Genomic DNA, 25,821 nt, shown 5'->3' with positions numbered 1-25,821 from the left:
GCCGAAGCCTGCCCAGTTCTTTAGTGCAACAATATTTTAAGCTAAATAGCACCTGACACATTGTTGGCACTAAGCACAGGTAAAACACAAGTTATAGCACTTAGCTACTGCCAAACCTCAGACTTTCACAGATTCCAGACAACAAGGAGGAGGGACTAAGAAAGATAACTGGGTGGTGAGTTACCTTATAGGGTACAGCATTGTGAGAATGTAACCATTTCACAGTGTCCCCCGCCCCCCAATATACTTACCCCTATACATATATTGCTTCAGAAAAATTCTACTTACCGTAAGTCCCAATTTCTGCAGCAAGAAAAGCTGCAATTTCTATTGACTATGCATATAGAGCAAATTTGCATATTTATTGAATTTATTTGCTTCTGCATGACCTATGCAGAGCACTGCGATTCTGCCTCCTGTATCTCCTATTCTGTCCTACTTCCTCCCCGGAATCCAAGATTTCACCAGGCATACTTTCATACTTTCAAGCCTTGAGGACTAGAAGTTTGCTCTTTTAAAATGAAAACTGAATTCTGAGGCAGATGCCTTCTGGAACCTATACCATTTCTGAATTTGCATATTGATGAATCACACAGCTCTGGATACTCAAGAACACCAAAGAAAGTAGAGAAGCGTAATGTTTTAATTCATTTGTTGTTGTTTTTTGTTGTTTTTTCAGATCTCGTAGATGACCAGGCTCTGAGAGCTGACCTTCAAAACCACTCCATCTTGGGCTCCCCCCCCAAAAAAAATCCCTTCCTTCATAGGTGTGGCTGAGCCAGGCAGTCTCAATGCCTAAACACAGCAAAGTGACCCAGAAGGAACAAAGTACTGAGCATGTCACTGAATCAGTGGCTGATCTCCTGGCCCTCGAGGAGCCTGTGGACTATAGACAGAGTGTCTTAAATGTGGCTGGAGAAAACTGGAACAAGCAGCAGGATGTGGATGAAGCTGGTGAGGATCGGCCAGCGTGGAACAATAAACTGCAGTACATTTTGGCTCAGATTGGCTACTCCGTGGGGCTGGGGAATGTCTGGCGCTTTCCGTATTTGTGTCAAAAGAATGGTGGAGGTAAGTGAGCAAGGGAGAAGGTACAGTGTACAGCATAAAAGTCATCTGTTATGGATACATGTTCTGCTTTCCTTTCCTAATACCGGTTCAAGCATAGGCTTGAAGGCCATAGGATGCTAGGTATCTCAAACTGAGGCAGACAATACACAGTACTGACCATGCTGACTGGTAGTAACCCTCTAGGTTTTAGACAGGATCCTCTTCCTGGGAATTCTGGGTAAATCATGTGCTCAACCATTAAGCTATGGCTTTCCCTTCAATGGATTTTTGTAGTCATTAGTCTGCATGATCAGGCAGCTCATTTAAGAGTTAAATGAAGAACTGTTATCCTGAATCTTATGATTCGTCCTAAGATTATCTATACAAACCAAGACTACTACTCCACCACACTCAGCAAGTACTGGTGAAACTCGGGAAATTAGAATACCGTCGAAAAGTGTTAATTACATTCCATTTATAATTGACCTGCCTAACAACAAATAATTACAATTACAACAAATAAATCCTAGGCCAACCCCAACAACTCTCACCACCAAAGGAAAACAAATACACAACAAGGAACCTATGCAAGCATTGCTGACAACCCCCCCCCCACACACACACATTAAGTAAAACAGAAACATTGCCACACACCCCCACCCCCTTCCCTTATCTACCACTCTCCCCCTTTTCCTCCCCAATGTCTCAACAATTGAAACTGATCTGTAAAAATGTTATGAGAGACATTGTACACGTCTTTGTAAACTGAGAAAACCTTCAATAAAAAACAAAAACAAAATAAATTACAACAAATAAAGGCTTGACATATCTTGCTTTGCATGTCATGCATCTATCTCATATATTGGTTTCACATTTTAACTTGCATTACTGAAATGAATGCACTTTTCGACGATATTCTAATTTTCCGAGTTTCACCTGTAAGTCTCCTTTCCTGCTTGTTAGTGTGCAAGTATTATTTACATGGTCATATTGAGTTCAGGTAACAATTTGTGGTGCTGAAAGGCTGCCATTATTCTTGGACTGTGTCTTTTTTTATAACAGCCATGTATTTTCCTTGATTGTGCACTGCAAATCCATGCCTGAACCACACTGAAGCATTATTATCTCAAAATATGTGAATATATAAACAAGCCCTTGCTACAAAAGACATTCCTCTATAGCTTGGTAATAATTTTCACAAAGATGAACTCAGACAATTTTTCCATTGGTTTGAATTTGCCCTAGTTGAGCTGTATTATGAACTGTTAATTTATTTCAGATTTACAGGTTGTGCTCTGTAAATTTCAGATTTACAGGTTGTGCTTGGTTCAGCAAGCTTTTTCTGCTAAAAAATACTGCTGTATGTGAAGATAGTAATTTTTATGTTGTTTTCTTCTCAGTAATAAAGTGTGCATATGTCTGGCAGAGAGAACAGATTTTCATTAGGAAAAGGGTGGTATTGGGCCAATTCTTTGGAACATTGTGTGCTCAAGGACTTACAGGATGGTGCTGCATGGCTTGAATGCTTTGTTGAAAGCTGAACACCCAGGTTAGGGTTGCAAACGGGAACCCTCTAATTGTACCTACCGGTATTATCTTGTTACAAAACCTGGTTTTCCCATTACAGTACTGAGTTTGAGTTTACGGTAGCTTGTGCTAATAGTGGTTGCTTTCAGAGCCCTGAGAGGCTTTGGGAAGAAAGGTGAGATATAACAACAACAACAACAACATTGATTAATTAATTAATTTTACCTAAAACCTTTTCCTAAAGGGGAAAAAAGAAACCTTGCTGTCATTTGCTTTGATCAGAGTCTTCCAGCGGATTCTTGTCAGGAGCTGACCCAGTTGTGTGAAGGATTTTTATATCTTTTTGAGAAGCTGTGAGTTGTGTCAAGAATTAACTCGGTGAAGTTGTGCTGGGTGCACTTAATCGTTTCCAGCCTGCTTATCTGACTACCCTGAATATGAAGCAGGATCAAAATCCTGCCTACACAGCTTTCCTGTCTTATTAGAATTATGAACGTGCCAGGAATATTGATTTTTTTTTTTCTTGCTTTGAGTTTTTGGTCAACAGCTCAGATTTCCAGCATGAGCGTTTTTGGCCTCTCCGGTCAACTGTTTATGTTTCTCTGACTGCCCATTTGTTTCGTACTCTCTTCAACTAGCCAGAGATACATGGCCCTGCTATTTAAGTAGAGTCCTTTATCTAGCCCTTCCAGGAATTGTTCTCTTTAATTGCATAGCTGGCAGCGGAACAGCCATTGTGAAGGCAGAAAATAACTACACTACACACACACACACACACACACACACACACACACACACACACACACACATTTATCTATGGAGTGTTAAAGTGATCCTGTGTGTGGTAGTTGCATTAACCTCTCCCTCTATTGTCATGGCACCATTTTAAATTAAGAGACTTGCTTCAAATAATGTTTAGAGACAAATGCTAGCTGGAGCTGATGAGGATTGGGTGGGCCATACAAGTAAGAAGTGGTTGTCTCCTAGGAGCAGTCATTGTCATGCTGGGACCTGTGTGGTCAAAGATGGGCATCTCTAATGACCTTTTTCTTTCCTGCCAGGTGCCTATCTGGTTCCGTATCTCATATTGCTCATCCTCATCGGCATCCCTCTCTTCTTTCTGGAGTTGGCTGTTGGCCAGAGGATCCGCCGGGGCAGTATAGGAGTGTGGAATTACATCTGCCCTCGGTTGGGGGGCATTGGATTTGCCAGCTGCCTTGTAAGTGCTTGCAGAAGGCTTTGGGTGGCTTTGGGACAGTTGTGTGGATGATAGACATCTTCCATATGTGCTGTCTAGCATAGCAGACATGTGCATAATAGACCCATTTCCCACAGTAAAGAGGTCTTAGTTATTGCAGAATATAATTAGAAGATACCAGTCTGTGAAGCTGGTTGGTTAGAAGCTCAAGACTGATGTCTTGAACAGTTCTTTCCCCCAACTATGGAACAGGATCAGACATTTACAGGTGAAACTCGGAAAATTAGAATATCGTCAAAAAGTGCATTTATTTCAGTAATGCAACTTAAAAAGTGAAACCAATATATGAGGTAGATGCATGACATGCAAAGCAAAATATGTCAAGCCTTTATTTTAATGAAATGTAATAGTGGTGTTTATTTTTGTTTATTTATGTATTATTGTAACTATTTGTTTTATTACTGTGGAATTTCCAAAAGAAAGCATTTGTAAAAATTAAAATTAAAATAATAATAATAAGTTGTATTACTGAAATAAATGCATTTTTCGACGATGTTCTAATTTTCCAAGTTTTACCTGTACCATCAAGTTCTGATTTCCTTTGATTTCCCCCAGACCACATGGTCCTATATGAATCTGAGCTGAAAGGACGTGCCCTTCAAGAATGTGTGATGTGCCCTAACTGATCCACTGTTCACACCTGTCAAAACAAACCTCTTTATAGTTTAGTCAAGTGATGAGCAGGTGGGTACTTGCAAAAAGACCAATTCTCCTCTGGAATTGATACTGGAACTCAAGCTTAGCACCACGACTCACTCATGCCCCCTAAGCACCATTGTGCCATTCAGCATCTTACATAAACAGCTGGGATGACAACCAAAGTCCTTTGGTTGATGTGGCCCTGGATCGCCTGTGCAAGAGCAACACTGCTTCCTTGATATCTGGCAGTTTTGAGGGAAACAATCACCGGGCATGCCCACATCACAAGACAGCAGATTTTGAGAATGCATGGGGAGACGAGCGGAAAGAGAAGTCCCATTGCATAGCATTGGATATAACCCAGTGCATTTCAATGTTCCATTCTTCACTGTTCATTTTAGTATCACTTTGTTTGGAAATACGTTTTGCTGTCCAGGTTCCAAACATTTTTATTCTCCTGTTGCCAGGTCTGCTTGTTTGTTGGGCTCTACTACAATGTGATCATAGGATGGAGCATCTTTTACTTTTTTAAATCCTTCCAGTACCCGCTGCCTTGGGGCGAGTGCCCCGTCATAAGGAATGGCACAGTGGCAAGTGAGTCCTTTCTCTTTACAGCTTTGCATGTGGTAGAAGGGAAATGAGGCACACTTCTTTGGGTGATAAACAGCATTCAACTCTGTGACTGTTGTCCTTCCAGAATCTTATAATTCAAATGTAATCGTGTAATCAATGTTGGCTGATGCCACACAGCACAGATGCGTGGATGCATTCATTTATCCTTTTCCATCATTTATCCTTTCCCATCATTGTGGGTCCCAAGCAGAAATATGTCTTCACTTCCCATCTGTAACTCTGTACAGTAGTTACTATAGTAAGGTAATTCAACGTTACTTTCTCTAGGGGTGTTGAGAGTAGTGACAGGGAACGACCTTCCAGTCAACAACTTAACACCTACTATCCTTCCCCTCCCCTCAACCAATGTCTCAACAAACGAAACTGAGTTGTAAAAATGTTAAGAGAGACATTGCTCTTATCTTTGTAAACCAGGAAAACCCTGTATAAAAACAATTTTAAAAAATAGTTCAGGTTTGTTTCCAGCTGATAAGGTGTGGGAATTGCGCTTGGGCATTGGCTGGCAGGAAATGGATACTTTCCAAAGAGTGCTATAGAGACACTCTGGAGGTTAATGGAGCATTTAATAGAATGTGAACATCTCCCAGAATATATATAAATCTTTTATAGTGGGTGTAAATTGCCCCATTTATTTAACTTTTAGTTTCAGTGGCAAGATCTTGGATTCTTTTTCCTTTCTCCTAATGTGAACTTCAGCATCCTTCCTGAAGTGCCCTATGATACTTGTCTGTCCTACTCAGCGTTTAAATCATAGCTGCCAAGTTATCCCTTTTTTTAAGGGATTTTCCATTATGCTGAATAGGCTTCCTCGCGAGAAAAGGGAAAACTTGGCAGCTATGGTTTAAATGCTGCCTTGCTTTGCTGTGGCACAGGTGTGTCTAAATGAGAAGTCAAAGCATGTAAAAAACACAACAACAAACTCCATAGCTTTTGTCCCTTTTCAGCCGTGGAACCAGAATGCGACAAAAGCTCTGCTACTACTTACTTCTGGTACCGGGATGCCCTGGACATCTCCGACTCCATTAATGAGAGTGGTGGGCTTAACTGGAGAATGACTTTATGCCTTCTGGCAGCTTGGAGCATTGTAGGCTTGGCCATGATCAAAGGAATTCAGTCTTCAGGAAAGGTAAGTGTTGGTGGTGGCAGCCCAAAGCAGAACAGAGATTGCCAGAACCTACAACAGGTGGACCCCCTTATAAAGTGGTGGATCCGGGGATGGGAAACTGTAGCTCTCCAGATGGAGCTGGACTACAACTCCCATCATCCCTGCCCATTGGCCATGTTGGCTGGGGCTGACAACGTCTGGAGGGCCACAGCTTCCCCATCCCAGACCTACAGGTTACAGAAGATAATAACTGCTGTTTGGGACACAATCCTGTAGCCAGAAACAAAGTCTTCAGCAGCTTCCACACATCCTGAATGGTTCATGGGGCCCAGGTAACCACAATGAAATAAGAAGCTAGGAAAAAGGAAAGGTGAGCACTTTTTCTTCCCAACCACCTGGTCCAGGAGTGCTTGCTCCATTTTGCTTGGCCTGTGCCTCAGAGCAGCCGCCTGAATGTAAGAATAACGTGTGAGAGAGCCCATTGTTGAATGAATGAAGTCAGCAGTACCCGATAGCAATCACAGGCACAGCTTCCTCTCTTTTGGGATACAGCTGCTCAGTTTACCTATCTTAGGGCATATCCACATATCTCACCAAACTACAGTTCCCAAAATGCTTTGTAGAAAGAAAAATACTGGCAGAAGTTTCCAATAGGGTAGATTTGGGTTTATTGTTCATCCTTAAGACTTTATTTATATGCAGTCTACTGCTGGATTATATAAGGTAGGATCTCTCGCTTTTTCTCCCTCTCCCTCTCCAGGTGATGTATTTCAGCTCCCTTTTTCCTTACGTGGTACTGATCTGTTTCCTGGTCCGGGGATTGCTCTTGAGGGGGGCGATAGATGGAATTCTGCACATGCTCACTCCCAAGGTAAGCCCACCACATTCACCATGTGCCTTTAGACCAGTCAGAGAAATGTCTCTTACTGGGAAATATAGCTAGCAAGAATCCCATGACTCTGGTGATCATCACAATCCATGCCCTGTGTTAAACTGCTGCCTCTGTGGTGCTGTTTGGATGGCACCAGAGCAGAGCAAATTTTACGTAGGTATAGGTGTCGCTTTTTTAGTCAGTGGTGCAACTCTCTCTGAAACTGAAATACTGAAGATTAATTGCTTTGGGCATGCCAGTTCTGGTCTGTTACATTATTCTTCCTGCTTGCAGTCAGAATTGTACCAAATTAACCAGGTTTGCCAATGGACAGCTGCAAAATGGGTTGACTCATTAGCGGCTTAATTAATTCATTAAACAAAGATGTAGGTGATTGAAATTATGAAGCTGGCATTAATCCTGATTAATTTTGAATAATAGATTCTAAAATGCAAGCCCCAGTGTCCAAGTTCTCATTGTAGGTAGAATGATTAGCAACCATCATCGTTTATGCCCTTGCCTTATGAAAATTAAAGAGGATCTTATACATTACCTCCTCTATTGCCCCATTTACTCGGGCTTTAGAGACGCAATGCTGCAAATTATAACCAACTCTATAATCAATCCTGAAGATAGAGTAAAATTTTTGTTAGTTGATGCAAACCCACGTATTACCCATGCGGTAGCGGTTTTTGTGATGAAGGCCATGAAAGCCAGGGAAAGATTCATGGATGACAATGTAAAGACCCCTTCATCACCTGTTTAACTTGTTGCTTGTTTTCCTTCTCTTCCTGTTTTGTGGGATGAAGGTTTTGTTGGGATAGTATGCAATGAATTTTAATATTTTTAATTATTCTTCTTAATTATTTAATATTTTTAATTATTGTTATGTTGATATTTGTGTACAGGCATGGTCCTCACAATAAACGGATTTGTTGTTGTTGATTAGCAACCACGTAAATTCCATTTGCAATACTGTGCATGCCCCATCTGTAAATGGCATCTCCATCAGGTTTGTCCAGATTCTTGGCAGCAGAAGGTCCCACCGGTATCACACTACACAGCATGCAATGGATGCTTTAGCTGAGATTCCTGCATTGCAGGGGGTTGGACTAGATGATCCTTGGCGTCCCTTCCAACTCTACGATTCTATGATTCTAATTTGGTAGGGCTCACTTTCCATGCCACAAACCATGGTGGACTGAAAGGGAGTAAGGTGCTTAATAGTTTGCTAGTACATTAGTTTGCAGAGAGCACTTGCATAGCTTGCTAGCATAAGTGTGACTATCCTGTGCAGTCTATTAAGTGCATTCTGTAAGCTGCAATCCTTAATCAATAAGGTTAATCAAGCTTTTCTAGATAAAGGGATGGGGGCTAGTTCTAACTGGCAGGGGTCAATTTGAAATAGTGAGTTTGTTTTTTCTCAACTTTCATTTGGACACTAGCTGTGTTTTCAAGCTTTCTTCCATAGGAATCATAAGGGCTAGTGTTTTTTGGTTTTGTTTTGCTTTTCTCTTTTAAAAGATTGTGGCATTTTTTCAGGGCATTATATTCCATACCTAACTGGGTAAGCCCACAAAGTGCACAGGCAGTAAAAATCTAAAATGCAATGAAGAATAGGGCATTCACAGTTCTGTATCTGAGATCTATTTATTTCTATGGGACCTGATTCCCTTTCTATTGTGCCCTTAGCCATCAATAATTGAGTCAACAGAGGAGAAAGATAGAGAGCTTTGTACAGAATGCACAAAGAACAGATACCCAGGCAATGGTGGGCTGTTGTCAGCTGCCAATGTTATACATTTAAATATAAATGTGCCATATGTGTACCAAGCCGAGCATATGTGATTCAGGGTGGATGACTTGGCTTCCCTCTCATCTCTCCTTACAGCTAGATAAAATGTTGGATATCCAGGTGTGGCGGGAAGCAGCCACTCAGGTCTTCTTTGCCCTCGGACTGGGCTTTGGCGGAGTTATTGCTTTTTCCAGTTACAACAAGCAGGACAATAACTGCCACTTCGATGCAGCCTTGGTCTCCTTCATCAACTTCTTCACCTCCATTTTGGCCACACTGGTAGTCTTTGCTGTGCTGGGCTTCAAAGCCAATGTCATGAATGAAAAGTGTGTGGTTGAGTAAGTACTCATTCCAGTCTCTCTCTCCCCCTGCCTCTCCCTTTCTCTCTCCCCAAGAGGCTTCTCTAGAGGGAACAACCACAGCAGCGATCTATTTTTCAGGGTACCTTAGAGTTACTTTTAAAAAAGCAACCAATGCGGTTGGTACAATTCTGTTCTGACCTGAAGCTTTGATAGCCAGAAACTGTAGTTTTCTTCTGGCCAGGTGGTAACCTAGAGTGCTCTCTGAAGCTAGGGAAGCAGCTTTTCACCTTATTATTTTTGCAGAATATGCTATGAAGTAATTGGACTAAATCCTTCCACTTCATTCATTCATTCATTCATTCATTCATTCATTCATTCATTCATTCATTCATTCAGTATTATTCATTCAGCTCATTCCTTCACAATTTTCTCCCCTCCATTTTATCCTCACAACAACCCTGTTTAGGGTAGGCTCAGAGTCTGTGACAGACTCACCCAGTGAACTTCATGGGTGAGTGGGAACCGGAACCCTGGTCCCCCTGGTCCTAGTCTGACATTCTTAATTAACCACTGCACCACACTGGTTCCAATCAACTGCTGGGGTTCATTTTGCCTGCTTTGCTGGAAGAAGATGCCCTTCACCCAGAACAAGGTGAACAAAGCCAGGCAATGGCTCTGTAATGACCTTTAGCTTCTCCTCCATAGGAATGCTGAGAAGATTCTGGGTTATCTGAATACCAATGTCCTCAGCCATGCACTCATCCCACCCCAAGTGAACTTCTCCCATCTCACATCCAAAGACTACAGCGAGATGTATGGTGTGATAAAGACAGTGAATAAGGATCATTTCGATAAGCTGGGCCTGGATCCTTGTCTACTGGAAGATGAGCTTAACAAGGTATGTTTATAGCCAGACTTGCTTTTCACGGTATATTTATAGCTGGGCTTGCTTTTCATGGTCATTTTCGAGCCTAGATGCTGGTTCCGCTCTTGTACATCGTTGAAGTCTCAGAGCGAGCCAACTTGCTTGGGAAGAGCACATGGTACAGCTCTCTTGGGATTGTACCACTTCTGCATGGTGCAAGTGGGGGATCTCATGCTCATATGCACCCCATTTTCTTGTTAAAAAACAACAACCTCTCATTGCATATAGAAAATTAACACGTTAGGGAGAAGGCTAAGATCACTCTTGGTTGCAGTTCTTACCATGTGCTGATGAAGACTTCACTAACATGAGGAATAAGGAACTGAAGTATGTCAAAATCATTGCAAGAATTGAGCTTGTGAGAGGTGGCAAGCTATAACAGTGTTATGGAATAGATGTGTTTGGTTGCTTTGAATAGTAGAGCATATGTTTTGTATGCTGAAGTTCCCAAGTTTATTCCTCAGCATCTCCAGGTAGGGGTGGGAGTGTCCCTTGTCTGAAAACCTCAAGAGTTGTCAGCCATAGACGATTCTGAGCTAGATGGACCATTGGTCTGACTTGATTTAAGAACGACTCCTGTCTTCCTGAGATTACTGAGGGAGGTGAAACTGAGAAATGAATACATTGTGTAATTTCTATGGGATGCATGCATTGAAAAGTCATAACTTTCCATGGCTTCTCAGAACATGTACAGATGTAGTGAAACAGATGCTTGTGCAATCATTTGTATGCATTATGCATCATTTTCCTTATACCCACAGTGGTTTGGCTGTTTAGTTCTGAGAGCCTGTGATTTTACAGATAGAAATCTATTTACATGAATACATGCACACCTGCTTTTATGATGTAATCTTCTGCCCAGAGTAACGCAAGCATCTTCTTTTGGCTGTGTACAGTCAGTGCAGGGAACTGGCCTTGCATTCATAGCTTTCACAGAAGCAATGACCCACTTTCCAGCTTCTCCTTTCTGGTCAGTGATGTTCTTCTTGATGCTGATAAACCTGGGTTTGGGGAGCATGATTGGGACCATGGCTGGCATCACCACACCCATCATTGACATGTTCAAAGTGCGCAAGGAAGCTTTAACAGGTAAGTTCTCTCTTGGGGAAACTCAAGAAACCATTCACAGAGTAGCACTGTTGTGCATGCAATGACATCATTTAGTTCCGGCCAAGACTTGTGCTACAAAATACGTTGCTGGATGGGATGAAACTGTAATTCTTAAAAGTCATGGCATAACATCAGAGCTGAACCAATATTTCTATTGCTGAAATATGTTTGCTGTCCCCAAAAAGAGCAGAGGGATTTGGGGGTTAGGGGTGCCTGCCAACGTTGGGAAGCTCACACACTGTGATGATGTGGAAGTATCTGGGGAACTGAGGATTTTGGGTCATTTCATAAGACCAAACTGTGGAGGGTTTATGGGTGAGTAGATCTGGGCTGAGTTTGGAAAGTTGCAAAATGATTTTGTCATTATTTCATCAAACCCCCACATTTATCATACCACCACAAAGCTGATCCAAATGGCTGCTAGTAGCATATTCACCATGCAATCCAAGAATGCTTTGGTTACTTCAAAGTAAATCACAGTGGTTTCAATGGATTGTAGCCCAGATGTGCCTCGGGTTATGAACTGAACACTTCATTCATGCCAAACTGGTAGAATCAATTCAATGCACATGTCCAAATTAGCAAGCTATGTAAAACCCAATTAAGTAACCCAGGGTATGAAGCACTGGTAACAAATTCCATTGCAGTGACAAAAGCAAAAAACAGCATTCAAACTCATCATTCAAAGCATCCACATCTGAAGCCAGATGTGAGCCTTGCAGTCAGGACCTATCATTGCTGATAAGCTCAGTAAAGTTAAGGCGATGTTTCTGAGGTATATACCGTGTTTCTCATATTTTAAGGCATCCCTAAAAAATAAGGCATGGCAGGATTTTCCAGACCTGGTGAAATATAAGGCATACCCCGAAAATAAGACATGCTGGTACGGTATGGCAGGGCACGCCGCGCCAAGTCCCGACCCAGAGGGACCCAGCAAGGGCAGCAGTGCGCGCTTTGCCGAGCCCCGACTGAGCGGGAGCTGGCAAAGCGCCACTGCTGCCTTTGCCGGCTCGAGCTCCAAGCCGGCGGCGGGCTGCTGCCTTTGCTGGTTTTCGCTCCGTTGGGGGGGGGGAGCAGGAAGTCGCTCGCAACTTTCCGGATCCCTCCCCGCCGGTCTCCTCCTCCTTCCCGCTGCGCCTCCCCTTTCTGGGTTTCTCGGCGGCACCTCCTTCTCCTCTTCCGACGCTGGCTGGCGGCTTTGTGCTGGAATGCCGCGTGTGCAGCTTTCAGGTACCGGTAGACGAGGACGCGGGTCGGGGGTGGGGATGCACGTGTGAACGCCCTGGGTGAAGGGTCGGAGGCTGCAAGGCAGGGGTACGAACGCAATTCTCACCCGATTCGGTGGAGCTCGGCAAAGCGCCGCTGCTGCCTTTGCCGGCTCGAGCTCCGAGCCGGCGGCGGGCTGCTGCCTTTGCCAGCTCCCGCTCAGTCGGGGCTCGGCAAAAAATAAGACACCCCCGAAAATAAGCCATAGGCTTATTTTCTTGAGTAAAAAAAAATATAAGACATGACTTATAATATGAGAAACACGGTAGTACCTTCTGTGATCTCTACTTGCCTACCTACCTAGATACTTGCAGATTTGTATGTAGCAGATTTTGTTTTACATTTCTCTAAAAATTACATTGCATATTAAAAGTTTAAGAGCAATTTATAGGGCACTCCTATGAATGTTTGCTTAGAAATAAGCCACACGGTGTTCAATGGAGCTTAATCTCAAAGAAGTGTGTCTAAGATTGCAAGCTTAAACTTTTAAAAAGTGAATTCAAGTACTTAAAATTCACTGAAGCCAAATGATGTGCTTGCCTTAACTCTGCTTCCCCATAGTGGCCAGTTGGGGCTTCTACGTTTAGGATAAAATTTCTTGCATAGAAGCCACATGTGGAAAGTTGGGTGAATCCCACATATAGCTTGCCACACACGTGTCTGTTTTACCATGAGCACTAAGTATGTTTTACCATGGCCTACTTCTGTCAGGCATATGCACATTAACAAAGCTGATGTGCATTCATTTATCAGGATGCAGGATATGTAGCCTTGTAGGCAAGGCATTTTGTCATGTATGAAACTGGCTTTGGAGTTATTTTTTTCTGCAGGAGTGATATTATAGCCATAGAGCAACATGGACATACCAACTTGAAGCTCACTGACCCAACTCCGTGATATAGGACAAACAGGGGCAACAAATGCATAATTTTTTGAGTTTGTCTCAGTCTGAAAAATCAGGAATCTCATTATCACAGCTCTATTGTATCTTCAGCACAGAGTCATTTTCTTCATGCACATCAATATATATTTAGACTCCTGTGGTGAATTGAATTGAATGAGTCATGTTGGAGAACTGAAATGTGGGTACTATTATGACCAGAGATGATGTGAAAGATGTTTTGTAAGATTCAAAGAGGGCATTAGAATGCAAAAGACAGAGTGACCTGGGTTACTAACATCCAAATCCAGTTCATCCTGGCCTGGAAATTGGGGAAAGGGTGCTTTCATCAAGTGAATAAAGAAATCGGTGACTCTTCAACAGGAAGTTAAGTTATAATAATTTTTGCAACAATTCCACAAATATAAGGAACTTGGGATCTAGTTAATATTGCACAGGCAGAAAATGAATTTGGGACATTTTAAGTGCTGGACTTCACAGCCTCAATAACACTTAATGAAGAGAAGATGTTTCCCTACATCACAGTGAGCAACAATGTGATAACTTTAACACTTTCCCAGATTATCTAGTATAGCCTCAAACTTTCCCCTGTCGAATTAGAGCTCTTGTCACAGATATACCCTGAAGCACTTTTTGTACATTTGAATAGCTCTAACATATTGATGCACTGCTTGTGTATCTGAAGAGCTCTAATCTCTCTCTAATTCCTGCCCTTAAAGTCTTTACCATGCACACACATCTCATGATACTGCCAGGGGCCCTTGTAATACGTTGCTGCTCTTCGGTAGAAACAATATTATCAGTTTGCCTTTTGGATCCTGAAGCAGTTTTGCATGCTCTCATGGAGCTGACGATGACTGTGATCTGTTCTTTACAGTTGGCTGCTGCATTTTTGCTTTCTTCGTGGGGCTGATCTTTGTGCAACGCTCAGGCAACTACTTTGTCAACATGTTTGATGATTACTCTGCAACGCTGCCACTCACCCTCGTAGTCATCCTGGAAAACATTGCGGTGGCTTGGATTTACGGCACCAAGAAGTAAGCATTTGTTTCCAGGAGGGTCAGCCTGTTCCTATTCCTACAGGCTTGTCTGAATTCCTAAGCATTTGGCTTTTAATGCTTTGCCCCTCTTACCACTACATGGGTTTCATTGTTCTTGAAGCACTCACGCTTCTCGGTGCTTCTTTGGACTTCTTGGCCCCATCAGAGTTCCTATCCAAATCTCTCCATCCAAATCAAGGGGAAGTAAAGAGCAAGGAACCTTGTGCTTCAACATCTGTTTCCTTTCTTCCTTTCTCCTTCCTAGATTCATGCAAGAATTAACAGAGATGCTGGGTTTCCGCCCTTACCGGTTTTACTTCTACACATGGAAGTACATCTCGCCCATTTGCATGGCTGGCCTAATGACAGCCAGTGTGATCCAGCTAGCTGTCAGTCCTCCAGGTTATAATGCCTGGATCCGAGAAGAGGTGAGTTGGCAAATAAAAGTGCATCTCCCAAAGGCTACAAATCCACAGGCTGTGTAACCAATTGGCAGCCAACCCACATACAATACAGTGAAGCCACAGGGTCCTTGCTGCAAATGGCTGTGATCATTTGTGCAATTCTTAGGCCTGCATCCACCTGGAGGACAGAGTGGCATCATCCTTATACCAGAGTACCTTGCATTTCCTCCTGCTTCCAGAGCTGTGGCCACAGAGGTTGCAGATACACCATAAAACCCAACTAGCCAATATCCTGCTGGAGATGATTCTAGACCAGGCATCCCCAAACTTCGGCCCTCCAGATGTTTTGGACTACAATTCCCATCTTCCCTGACCACTGGTCCTGTTAGATAGGGATCATGGGAGTTGTAGGCCAAAACATCTGGAGGGCCGCAGTTTGGGGATGCCTGTTCTAGACAGAGCTGGCATGGATTTCTAGTCACCCTTCCAAGGAATTGGGAGTAAGAAGCTATCTTAGCCATGTGGAGTGACAGTGGTTGAAATCCCAGTGTTGCAAATGCTTTTTAGGGTAGTCCAAGGTAGTTCAAGGTATGGAATATGAACATTCATGTAATTGTTTATTTGTTCTGCAGGAAAATTGTTGGTCCAGCTTTGTGTAACTGTGGGAAACTACTGCCTCTTTATTAGCATTTTATTTAAGTGGGGGGTTGCCTCCTGCAAGAGCAAAATGTTCTAACACAGGGTGCTCTTGAGAGATTAACCCTTTGGCAGGTCTTTCAGGGTGCGTATGCTGAAAAGGGAACGGAAGGGTGAGAAAGACCTTTTGGCAAAAATCCTTTGCATGTATAAGATTTTCCCCTTGCAGTACATGCTGGCCCTTCTCTTGGAGATGGGAATACAAGCAGCATACTGTACTTCCCTTGGTGCCACAGAAATAGCAACTTGATCACTTCAAGGACCTCACTTGTGTCGAGGCTGACGAATGCCAACTGCCAACTGCATTTTCCCTTCTCTTCCAGGCAGCAGAGAAATATCTCTATTACCCCAAATGGGCAATGGGCATCCTTGTCTCACTGATCATCCTGGCCACCCTTCCTCTGCCGGTCGTCTTCATCCTCCGCCAGTTTCACCTGCTGTCAGATGGCTCCAATGCTCTTTCTGTCACTTACAAGAAGGGGCGTATAATGAAGGACATCTCCAACTTAGAAGACAATGATGAGACACGTTTCATCTTGAGTAAAGGACCCAGTGAAACCCCTTCCCCAATGCCCACACACCGTTCTTATCTAGGCCCAGGGAGCACATCCCCAATGGAGATGAGCAGCGTTGCCAATGGACGCTACAGTAGCGGGTACCTTACGGCTACCACTCCCGAATCTGAGCTGTGACCGTCAACCAGCAACCTCCCTCTGTTTGCTGGGTAAAGGAGAGGAGGTCCAGGAGAAGGAACCTCTGCTTTAGAACCCCTTCCCAGAATTTACAGCAGACAGGGACTAGATGATGTCAAGAGAGGGTAGACGTGGGAAGGGGCCTTCTCCAGCTGAAATGCCAGATCCCTCCTCAGTGAATAATAGTAATAAGACATTGCAATAAATTTTTATGGGCATACAGAAATTTTTAGCCAATTGGTATTGAAAAACACAAATTGCTCCTATATAAGCAGCCAGAGGCTGGAAAAGGAGGATAAGATAAGGCAGCAGCCAAAGAAAAGAGCTTCATGTTTTCTGGATCTCTCTCCTTGTCCACCTCTTTCCTCTAGTTGGGAAAAGAGATGTGCCTCATTCCACTGAGTATGTTTAATCACCACCGTTTGTAGCACAAGGAAGATCAATCCTCTTGGTATGCATTCCACCAGACCACCTGTGGTTTTACACTCTGATAATCTCCAAATAGCACATTCTTGGTCAACACTTCTTGCAAGTCTGGGCCAAGATATATTTTATGTAGGCAGCACATTACAATGCCTGGCGATGCAATCATGTGATACCTGCCACGTCATTGCTGATGTTGGATCAAAAACAGTAAGGAACAATGGGATCTCGTTTCAGTGAAGTTTGCATTGGTATGCGTCCTAATGTTACTCGCAGTATTCCTTCACCAAACGTCTGCTCACGCAGTGGTGCAAATTCAGGTATGTGCCATGTGCATAGGCCAGAATCAGAAAACTGTTCCATCAATGTAAATTTTCTGGAATTTGTGGTGTCACTCCTGATATCTACATAACTCTGAGCAGGCTGTGACCTCAGCCATTTTATCAAATACACCATCTGACAGAAACCTTTTCAGTAGCAGCCATACTCTACACAAGCACTGTGAGTGCATGCTGGAGTCTTTTTGCTGGCAGTTTTGGGACATTCAAAGCACCTTTAAAAATAATAATAATAAAGGTTCTTACTGAAGAGAGTGCGCAACATCTTTCAAGGTAGTCAAAGTGTGTTAGGTCTGTTGCATTTTCCATTAGATGGTGCAGTCATTGCCTTGTACTCTTGTGAATGTGGCTGTGCATGTGTCACAGTCATTTAGGATGCAGCCGATAACATTTTTAATGAATAGTGATTCAGCACCATCCAGCCTCTGGTTAGTCACATTTAGCTGGTGACTGAACCCTATCTTAAAAGTTTTCTATTATTTTCATTTTAGTAACCAGGTGCTCATGCAGTTCCTGCGTGGGAGTACACACTTAATGGGATTCTTCAAAAGAATGTTGCTCATATGTGCCACCGAAGTTTTAAAAACCTCTTAAAGATTTTTCTTTCTTTCTTAATTTGCAGTTTGAGCACTCCCCTCTGCACAGTGAGTCTGTGGGAGCGCACATTTCGCCTGCCGGAGAACAGCAGAAAGGCACCGCTGCCACAAACCTGCCCCCAAAATGTCAAAGTGCAACAGACTCTTGTGCTGTTGCATATGATATTTATGCTGCCAATGGCTAAATGTGCAGAAGCTGCTTTAAGTGCTTTATGGCTAAGGTGATTTGAGAGTATATAGTCACGGTCGTTGATCCGTAGAAAGATCCATGACCAAAAGTTATATTGTTTTCTCCTGAAGAGTATAAGATGAGGAAAATGGAACTCTGAGAGTCTTTTCATGCTTGCTAACACGGGGGCAGCTTGTCTCATGAGCAGCTCTTTAGTGGCCTTAAGTTAGGGGACATGTCTGGCTCCGGAAGTGCATGTGTGCAGCAGATAGCAGTGTTGGTTCCAGTGACAGTTGACTGATCCAATCAGCCATGCATTTATTGCAACACGGCCTGAGCTTACAATCCTGTGCTCAGGCATTTGGGAGTAGGGTTGAACAGATTGGTCTACCTCTCATCCATATCAGCTTTTCATGTGTTTATTCATAAGTCAGTTCTACCCTGTTTCCACATTAATTTTCAGATTTCTTTTTTAAAAATTCTTATGAAAATTAAATGTAAATGTACATTTAAATACATACTTAAGAGTGTATTATTATTATTAATTTATTAATTAATTATATATATATATAATTAATTATTATTAAATGCATAGTTCATCATAACATATGAATTTTATATATTTATTTGGATTATATATCTATACATGGATATATGTGGAATACCCTCCCATCAGATGTCAAAGAGAAAAACAACTACCAGTTTTTTAGAAGACATCTGAAGACAGCCCTGTTTAGGGAGGCTTTTAATGTTTAGTAGATTGTTGTATTTTATTTTTCTGTTGGAAGCCACCCAGAGTAACTGGGGAAACCCAGCCAGATGGGTGGGGTATAAATAATAATTATTATTATTATTATTATTATTATTATTATTATTAATCTACACATAAATATATTTCAAGTGTTTCAAAACATATTCAGTATGAAAATAAGAATAATAGCTAATTGTTCAGTTCCAGCTCCTGCCAACCTAGCAGTTCAAAAGCATGTCAAAGTGCAAGTAGATAAATAGGTACCACTCCAACGGGAAGGTAAATGGTGTTTCCGTGCGCTGCTCTGGTTCGCCAGCAGCGGCTTAGTCATACTGGCCACATGACCCAGAAGCTGTCTGCAGACAAAAGCTGGCTCCCTCAGCCTATAGAGTGAGATGAGTGCACAACCCCAGAGTCGTCCGCGACTGCACCTAACGGTCAGGGGTACCTTTACCTTTACAGCCCAGCTATTGTAATTTCCAGTACAGTACTGTAATTTACAGCTACTGTAAATACTAAATTTATTGGGTATTATGTTACTCCTTTCCCTTTCTCTAGTTGCAGGACCCCTTCCCAAAACAGGCACTCAAATTCAATAAGATACCCATCCAGACGCAAAAGGCATGTTAAACAGAAAGAAAGAAAGAGAGGACTAACATTAAGTCAAGTTCTGCTGCAGAAAAAAACAAGTGTGAATTATAAGTTCCATAGTCTTTTTTAAAAAACAACAACACAACAACCACATTTTGGTACATTTTTAGGCCAAGAAGTGAATTGTAAAATTTGGAGAAGTGCGAAATCCAAAGGATAATTACATTTCAATCCATGTATTAGTCTGGGAGGTATGAATGAGATCAGTTCACTTAAAATGCAGACTAAACCAAATTCTTCTCCATCCCTACCTTGGTGTAAGGACCACTGAGCGTAGTGGGAATTCTGAGAAAAAAACCACAGGCTTGCACTTGTAGTGGGAATTTCTCCCCACATCACTGCAGCTCTCCCCGCCCCCTCCAATCAAACAGGCTTGTTGTCACTCAGGAAACCTCCCAGACCTGGCTGTTCTGTGTTGAGGGCCACTTCACTCAAACAGCTTGCTGCACTGGGGCAGTTGCCATGGCAAGCTGTTCTGTGTTACCTGACCAGAGCACCTGTTGTCTTTTGCCATTAGCAGTAGCTACTCTCCGCAGAGCCTTGGCTTGCGAAAACTTTTCAGCACTTCTTAGACACCCAGGACCTAGAGTAAAAAAAAATAGGAAGACATTTAGTAAGGTGGCAATCCATCCTAGGTCCTGTTGGAGCCGAAGGGAATTCCTCATATCAGATGGAAAGCTCCTTGTGTCCTGGTTTGATTTTGCCTCTTCTTCGGCATGCAAAATCTCCCTGCTACTCTTTCCCCACTCTCTGCTTTACCCTCTTAAGGCAGGAGTAACCAACATGCTGTCATCCAGGTGTAGCTCCACTCCAACCCCCTCCAGCTCCACTCCGCATAGCATGGCCAATGGTTCAGGAAGATGGGAGTTGTAGTCCAGCAACACCTTGAGGGCATGCCTCCAGATGGCTATCCTTGCTATCGTTCTTCTGATTAAATTCCCCAGAAGCCTCTTGCAGCCTCCTTGAATAAAGTCCCCTCTGTATTTGTTTAGTCCCTGTAGAATTTCTCTTGAGTTGCTTCATGCAGACTTTGGGCCTCTGGAGAGCTTAGGTGCTTTGGAAACTAATCCCTTTGCCTGACAATATTTTTTAATAGATGCATCTCTGAACCCCCTAATAAGCAAAAAAAAATTTAGCTAAACTCTACACGGCCCTTTGAAAGTGAGGAACTGGAGAGATTGTCAAGTCTGTTTCAGTGTGATTCAGCAACAGAAGCAAGAGATGAAGCCTGGCTTCCCAACCCAACCCTTTCCTCTCTTGCCTTTATCTCTTTAGCTCAATATAGCTGGAAAGGGTTACGGTATCCTCCTTTTAAAAAAGAAAAACCTACATTGATGCACACCAATAAATGTTAGTGTCTATTTTGTATTGGAATGAAAAATGTCAAGGCTTATTCATTATGGAACAGCCGGTTGTGTTGTCAGGAAAATGCCAGGCATGTGAAAATGGAGCAGAACATCAGACTGTCTAAAATTCACATTCTCTCTGGTTCCTAAAACAAAGAGCTGCTTTATGGGGTTTACTGATTATTTGGTTTGCCTGTGCCATTGCATAGGCATGCAGGTAGTTCATCACTTTTCACACTTTGGCAAGACAATGGCCCTCTTTCTGTTCTCTGTTCTGATTTGGCTTCACTCTGGTTTGTTTTAGTTTGGTCTGCTTTTTAAAGCAGAAATATCCTGATTTGCACTTCCTGGATGAATACATAGATTTGGGTGCAGCCATCCTTTTGCACTTCTCTGAATTTTGTGATTTTTACACTCAAAATGTAAAAATACATAAAATGCATATTTTAGATTTAAATGTGTTTGAAAATTTGTGCACTGTGAAAAAATACATTTAAAAATAATTTTGATTTTTCTGGTATATATATATATATATATATATATATATATATATATATATATAACCACTGATTGCTGCAAAAGCATAATGGAACACACTTATGAATGAACACATGCAAAGCTGATCAATTCATCGCTAGTGCCAGTGGGTGGCAGTGTTTTGCTACGTCCAACCTCAAGGTTGCTCCACACATTTGAGGCTCCCTTGTTTTCTCTGTACAGTTTTGCATGCAGGTACATGGCCAAAGGATGTGAATTAAGCAGTACTCAGTAGCACGTTTCCAGGATACGTGCAGGCTCCAGGCCCCAGCCTGCAATTATGGGAATTGTTCAAGGCCTCAGCATGTACTTCTGGTTTGCACTCATATTTTCCCACACAGTGGTGTGATCCTGTAAAGAAAACATGTGGAGACCTTGAATATGTGACATGACCCAAGGGCATCTAAAATAGCAGGGAAGAAGGAATGGTGGTAACCTGTAAGTCACAGTGTGCTTTTTTTACCTGATGACAGCCTGACACACTCTTTTGGAGATCATGACAGCCTGCCAGCTCTGTGTTGCTTTTTCCTTAATCCTAAACACATTTCTAAGGGAACAAGCCCCATCAATTCCAATGACACTTCTTTCCACCATTGGAATGCTGGTTGCAAAGGTGTAATGAATGCCTGTTGCAGGACTTGGATTACTCAAATTGCAAGGGGTTCAGAGGAGATCCAACCCATTACCTTTTGTGATGTTTGCTGCTTATAGAAGGTTAGGGTGGGGGTGTGCAGTTTGACTAAAATTGAGGAGCATGTCAATATTATTGATTTGATCCAGGGAATGGAAGCAGAGAATAAATGAGCTTTGAATCTGATCAATGAAATGGAACATTGTCCCCAACACAATGCCTATCTTGTGATGGGATTTTGAGGCCTTATGTTTTGGGTTGAAGAGGCGGCATTGGCCTTCCAATGACTGTGTGGTGGTGGCAACTTTGGAGTTGTGACGAAGGAGGGATGTAGCTGAAAGAATTGCAATCTAGAAGCTTCCTCCTTTTGTGTTTCTTCTTTTTGTGTGTCTTTCTCTGGCCCCTTGTTGGCATCCATCTGTGTTGAGAGGCAATGAAAGAGTGCACCATTGGGGCTAAAGTCAAACCACTGGAGGGTTACAGCACTTGCTGTGGCTGTAGAGATATGGGAGAGACTTGTTTTATTGCAGCTAGGGCAGATGAAGGCATCCAATTTCGCTGTTGCAGATGCACCATGGCGTTTCCTTGTTTCCTACCTTACAAATATGGTTAATCGAGCTCAGGAGGTGGCTACTGTAGCCTAGTGGGGAACTATGGAAATCAGCTTTAGAAGGTCTGCTGATGAGCTGTTACATAATTAGCCCCCATAGGAAGTCCATTACTAGTTCCATTGTTCTCTTTCCCAGCCTATACTCTTTCTTCCTCTTCTTCCAATGTTATCTCCTTTAGAATGGAGGATGCTAGGGACTTGCAACCCTCTTCATCTATATGTATTTCTGTTGCTGTGCATTCTCAGCTTATGCACATTGGCACATTATTTTCCAAGTTCCATAGGACAGACTAGAACCAATGTAAACCATTGCCCCTCTACTGGAGTGAGTAGTTCGGATGCTCATTTGAAGCAGATCTGTGCCATGTTGCTGTGGATCTTGGCCACCATTGAGTGGGCCATGCCTCTGGTTCTGAGTTAGGTCCACTGCATTTCCTTCTCTTATCCTGTGGTGTAATGCCAGCAGCAATGGGAAGAAAAAGAAACACTATAGTATATGTGTGTGTATATATATATAGAATAACCTATAGTTTCTATTTCTATTGTATATTTATTCTGTAAATGTTGGTGTAAATTCTGTTAAATGACAAAGCATATTCCAAAGTGATCCGTGAACTATTTTCATTCTCAGTGCTGTACAGATCTATTTTACTGTATATTTGATATATTTATAATTTTTTAGTGTACGACTGGTGACCACACCCTGCTGAGCTGCCCACTTGGGGGTGGGGTGGGTGGGGAGAGCACAGAAGGGCACTGCCTTCATTATTTCTGTGGAAATATAACAGTATTACATTGTGGCATTTTGCTAGGCGTTAGAATTGGGAAGTGGTGGGATTAAATGTTAGATGCCTTGAGCAGTTGCTCCATTGAGTCTCCTTGTGTTAGGGCTTGTAACTGCTGTTTTGTGTGTGTGCATTTTATTAGGGTTAGCTCTATCTATAATGCAGTCACTTTCAAAGCCATTCCATAGCTTTACGTTATGATGGATGTTCTCAGTAAATGACCATGCCTTGAGGGTGTCTGAAATTTATGGCTCATTCTGTCAGGGACAAAACAGGCACATTGCATGCTTTTGTGATTCCATGCTATATTTCATAATTACAAGAATGAGCCAGAAATTATGATCACTGTTGAACTGAAGTACAGAAATGGGTGGTGTTAGATGGGGCGCTTCTGAAGTCAAATTTGACCTTCCTCTTTAGTGTGGGGAGGGCCAAGTGGCCTTTACATAAATATACACGCCTGTTGTTTGCATGACCAAACTTTGCAAAAAAATAGTAGCCATCATATGATGACGGATCAGTTAAGAATATTCTCAGAAAAATGATAATAATCCTGATCTGCCATTGAGCTGGCCCCTTTAGTCGATACCTGATCTGACCACTTAGGATATCTAGTTTCTTATAGCACACACTACAACTTCCAGAAAGCACAAAAGTCCAGATGGGAAAAAGCAATATTCCAGTGGCCCCTCCATTCAATGCCCCTATCTGGAATGTATCCCATAGTTTTAGTATTTTCACTCTAAGTACTCAGGAGCTATTGAGTGAATCCACTTGGTAGGGGTCCTTTTCTTTTATACAATCGTTCTATGTATCCTGATCCTTCAGGCACAATCAGGTCATACCAGGTTTCTGCCTTTTGGTGTAGCCGCATAAATACTGAAGTTGCTGAAATGTTTACCCTATGGAGGAATGCCAGTCATACCCAGCACACTAGTTTTATATGTTTAACTTGGCTAGCAGCCTCCAGACAATAGCACAGGCAACAGAGGAAATTTACATTCCAATCCAGAAAATGAAGTCTCTATGTAGTACCAAGTTCCACATGCAGGTCTAATTCTTTGAGTCAAGATCTGTGGGCGTAAACTGGCTGCATCCAAATGTGAGTGCCATCAGTTTGTGCTGCGTTGCTTTTGGTTTGATACAGATCCAGGTGTACATCCCCACCTGCAAGGCAAATCAGTCAGATCAGAGCTGGATGGACTTCAGACACCCTCGTTGTTTGACAGTATATGCCTTTTTATCTTGTCATGAGAAGGGCTTGAAGCCAAAGCCTTCCAATTTTAACTGTGGCGCCTCTGTTGCTTTAGCTAAAGAGTAGAACAGGTGAGCTTTTAAGAGTACAGGGAATGTAGTTGCCAATGAAATCTGAAAGCATAGATCCATGAATTGACTGTAGATGGAGTAAATAGTCTTATATTAACAGTCCGGTCCTAGGCAGAGTTAAATAGCTTCATTTTGCATAGCTTCAGCCTGCACATTGCCCACATGGTGGGTTCATCTTGTAGCAATGACAAATGGAGTAGACTTGGCCACATCAGAAAAGAGCCCAACGTTATTAGTCCTTGGGTTTCATCCATTGGAGCTTGGCTGAGCTTGTCAGTGTTTTCTACCTTAAATTACCTACATCTGTCAGTCCAGGAGTTGAGGGAAATGCTAATCATTTACCCAATAATGCCGCTCTGGGTTAACTTTACTCTTACCAGCTGATAGTTTTCACATTGCCTCAAAACTGCTTAATAAACCTTGGCAACCCCATCCTCCATCACCTTTAGATCAAACTGCCTGTAACATAATGAGCTGCAGTTTTTATCAAATATTTAGCTAAAACAAAATAAGATAGCTGCTAATGCAACAGGGAACCAGGTTCCTGATGCTGCACTCTTAACCAATTGCCCCCCTTTCCCCTGATCTCTTACAGGGAAAAGCTTTTTCTAAATGATCAAATATTACTCGATATTCGTGCTAGAGCCATGTCTTTTAGATTTTTAAAGTAGCAGTGGGTCCAACAGGTAGCCATGATGGGTGTCAGCACAAGACAGGAACTCTGAATCCTTCACTCTGCTGTGAATGGATTCTTATCTCCAGCTGTGGAGCACCCCCTTCACCCCATTGGTGCACTTGACATAGCAGGTCTATGCAGAACCACTCAGAGACCTGTTCCAAAAGAAAGCCCCCCCCCCATGAGATGTTGTCTTGTTCTGGGGAAATACTGTGCTATTGATAACTTGGCAGAATGGCGGAGGTTTCCCAGAATCCACTGTGGAAGTTGTTTGGCAACCAAAGGCCCGATTCAGCAGTGGAATACAAATATCCATTGACTTCATATCAAGCCCCAAGAGATAGATGCAAGTAGTATTGTTAGCCTGAAGACAACTCGGGTGTCCTGGGGGAAAGAGGCAGGGAGAGGGTGCATTTGAGCCTAGCACCCAATGCCTGACAGGCTGGCCTCAATTGCTGGGCCCTAAATCCCTAACTGGGATGCCTCTAACTGCAGCGACGAAAGCAGAACTTGGAGCAGGTGTGGTGGCACTGGTGAGTTTTCTAAACTTTCATGCAATGAAAAACGTGGAAAGTACATGTCTCTGATGAAACTTTACTATAGAAATAAAAACAGCAGCACAGATTGTAGTGATTTGTCTCATATACAGTGTAGCCAGTGTAAGCACCATATGCACCCTGTGTCAGCGGGAGAATTCTGTTGTATGGGAGAAATACTGTAACAACTCCACAGCAGCCTGCAATTAAAAGAGTTTCTTCTTTATTACCA

General features: G+C 42.6%; 1 protein-coding gene across 1 annotated transcript; it reads left to right on the top strand.

The window, feature by feature from the left end:
* Positions 1-685: 685 nt before the first annotated feature.
* On the top strand, positions 686-25,821 carry SLC6A17 (solute carrier family 6 member 17). The gene is made up of 11 exons (XM_035124026.3): positions 686-1,071; positions 3,639-3,796; positions 4,942-5,068; positions 6,052-6,233; positions 6,973-7,083; positions 8,975-9,216; positions 9,886-10,078; positions 11,002-11,194; positions 14,260-14,419; positions 14,688-14,850; positions 15,846-25,821. The coding sequence occupies exons 1-11, from the start codon at positions 792-794 to the stop codon at positions 16,212-16,214; spliced, it is 2,178 nt and encodes a 725-aa protein (XP_034979917.1). The 5' UTR covers positions 686-791; the 3' UTR covers positions 16,215-25,821.

This window comes from Zootoca vivipara, chromosome 7, assembly GCF_965207765.1.
Source record: "Zootoca vivipara chromosome 7, rZooViv2.hap1.1, whole genome shotgun sequence".
In the NCBI taxonomy this organism is placed as follows: Eukaryota; Metazoa; Chordata; class Lepidosauria; order Squamata; family Lacertidae; genus Zootoca; species Zootoca vivipara.
Note: the sequence above shows the minus strand (reverse complement) of the source record. Positions and strands in the feature narration are given on the sequence as shown.

Bases quoted from the DNA above. Each gene is read 5' to 3' on its own strand.
- SLC6A17 (XM_035124026.3), top strand. From the start codon at position 792: ATGCCTAAACACAGCAAAGTGACCCAGAAGGAACAAAGTACTGAGCAT. The intron at 6,234-6,972 runs GTAAGTGTTGGT...CTCCCTCTCCAG, and splicing joins GAATTCAGTCTTCAGGAAAG to GTGATGTATTTCAGCTCCCT. The intron at 11,195-14,259 runs GTAAGTTCTCTC...TGTTCTTTACAG, and splicing joins GCGCAAGGAAGCTTTAACAG to TTGGCTGCTGCATTTTTGCT.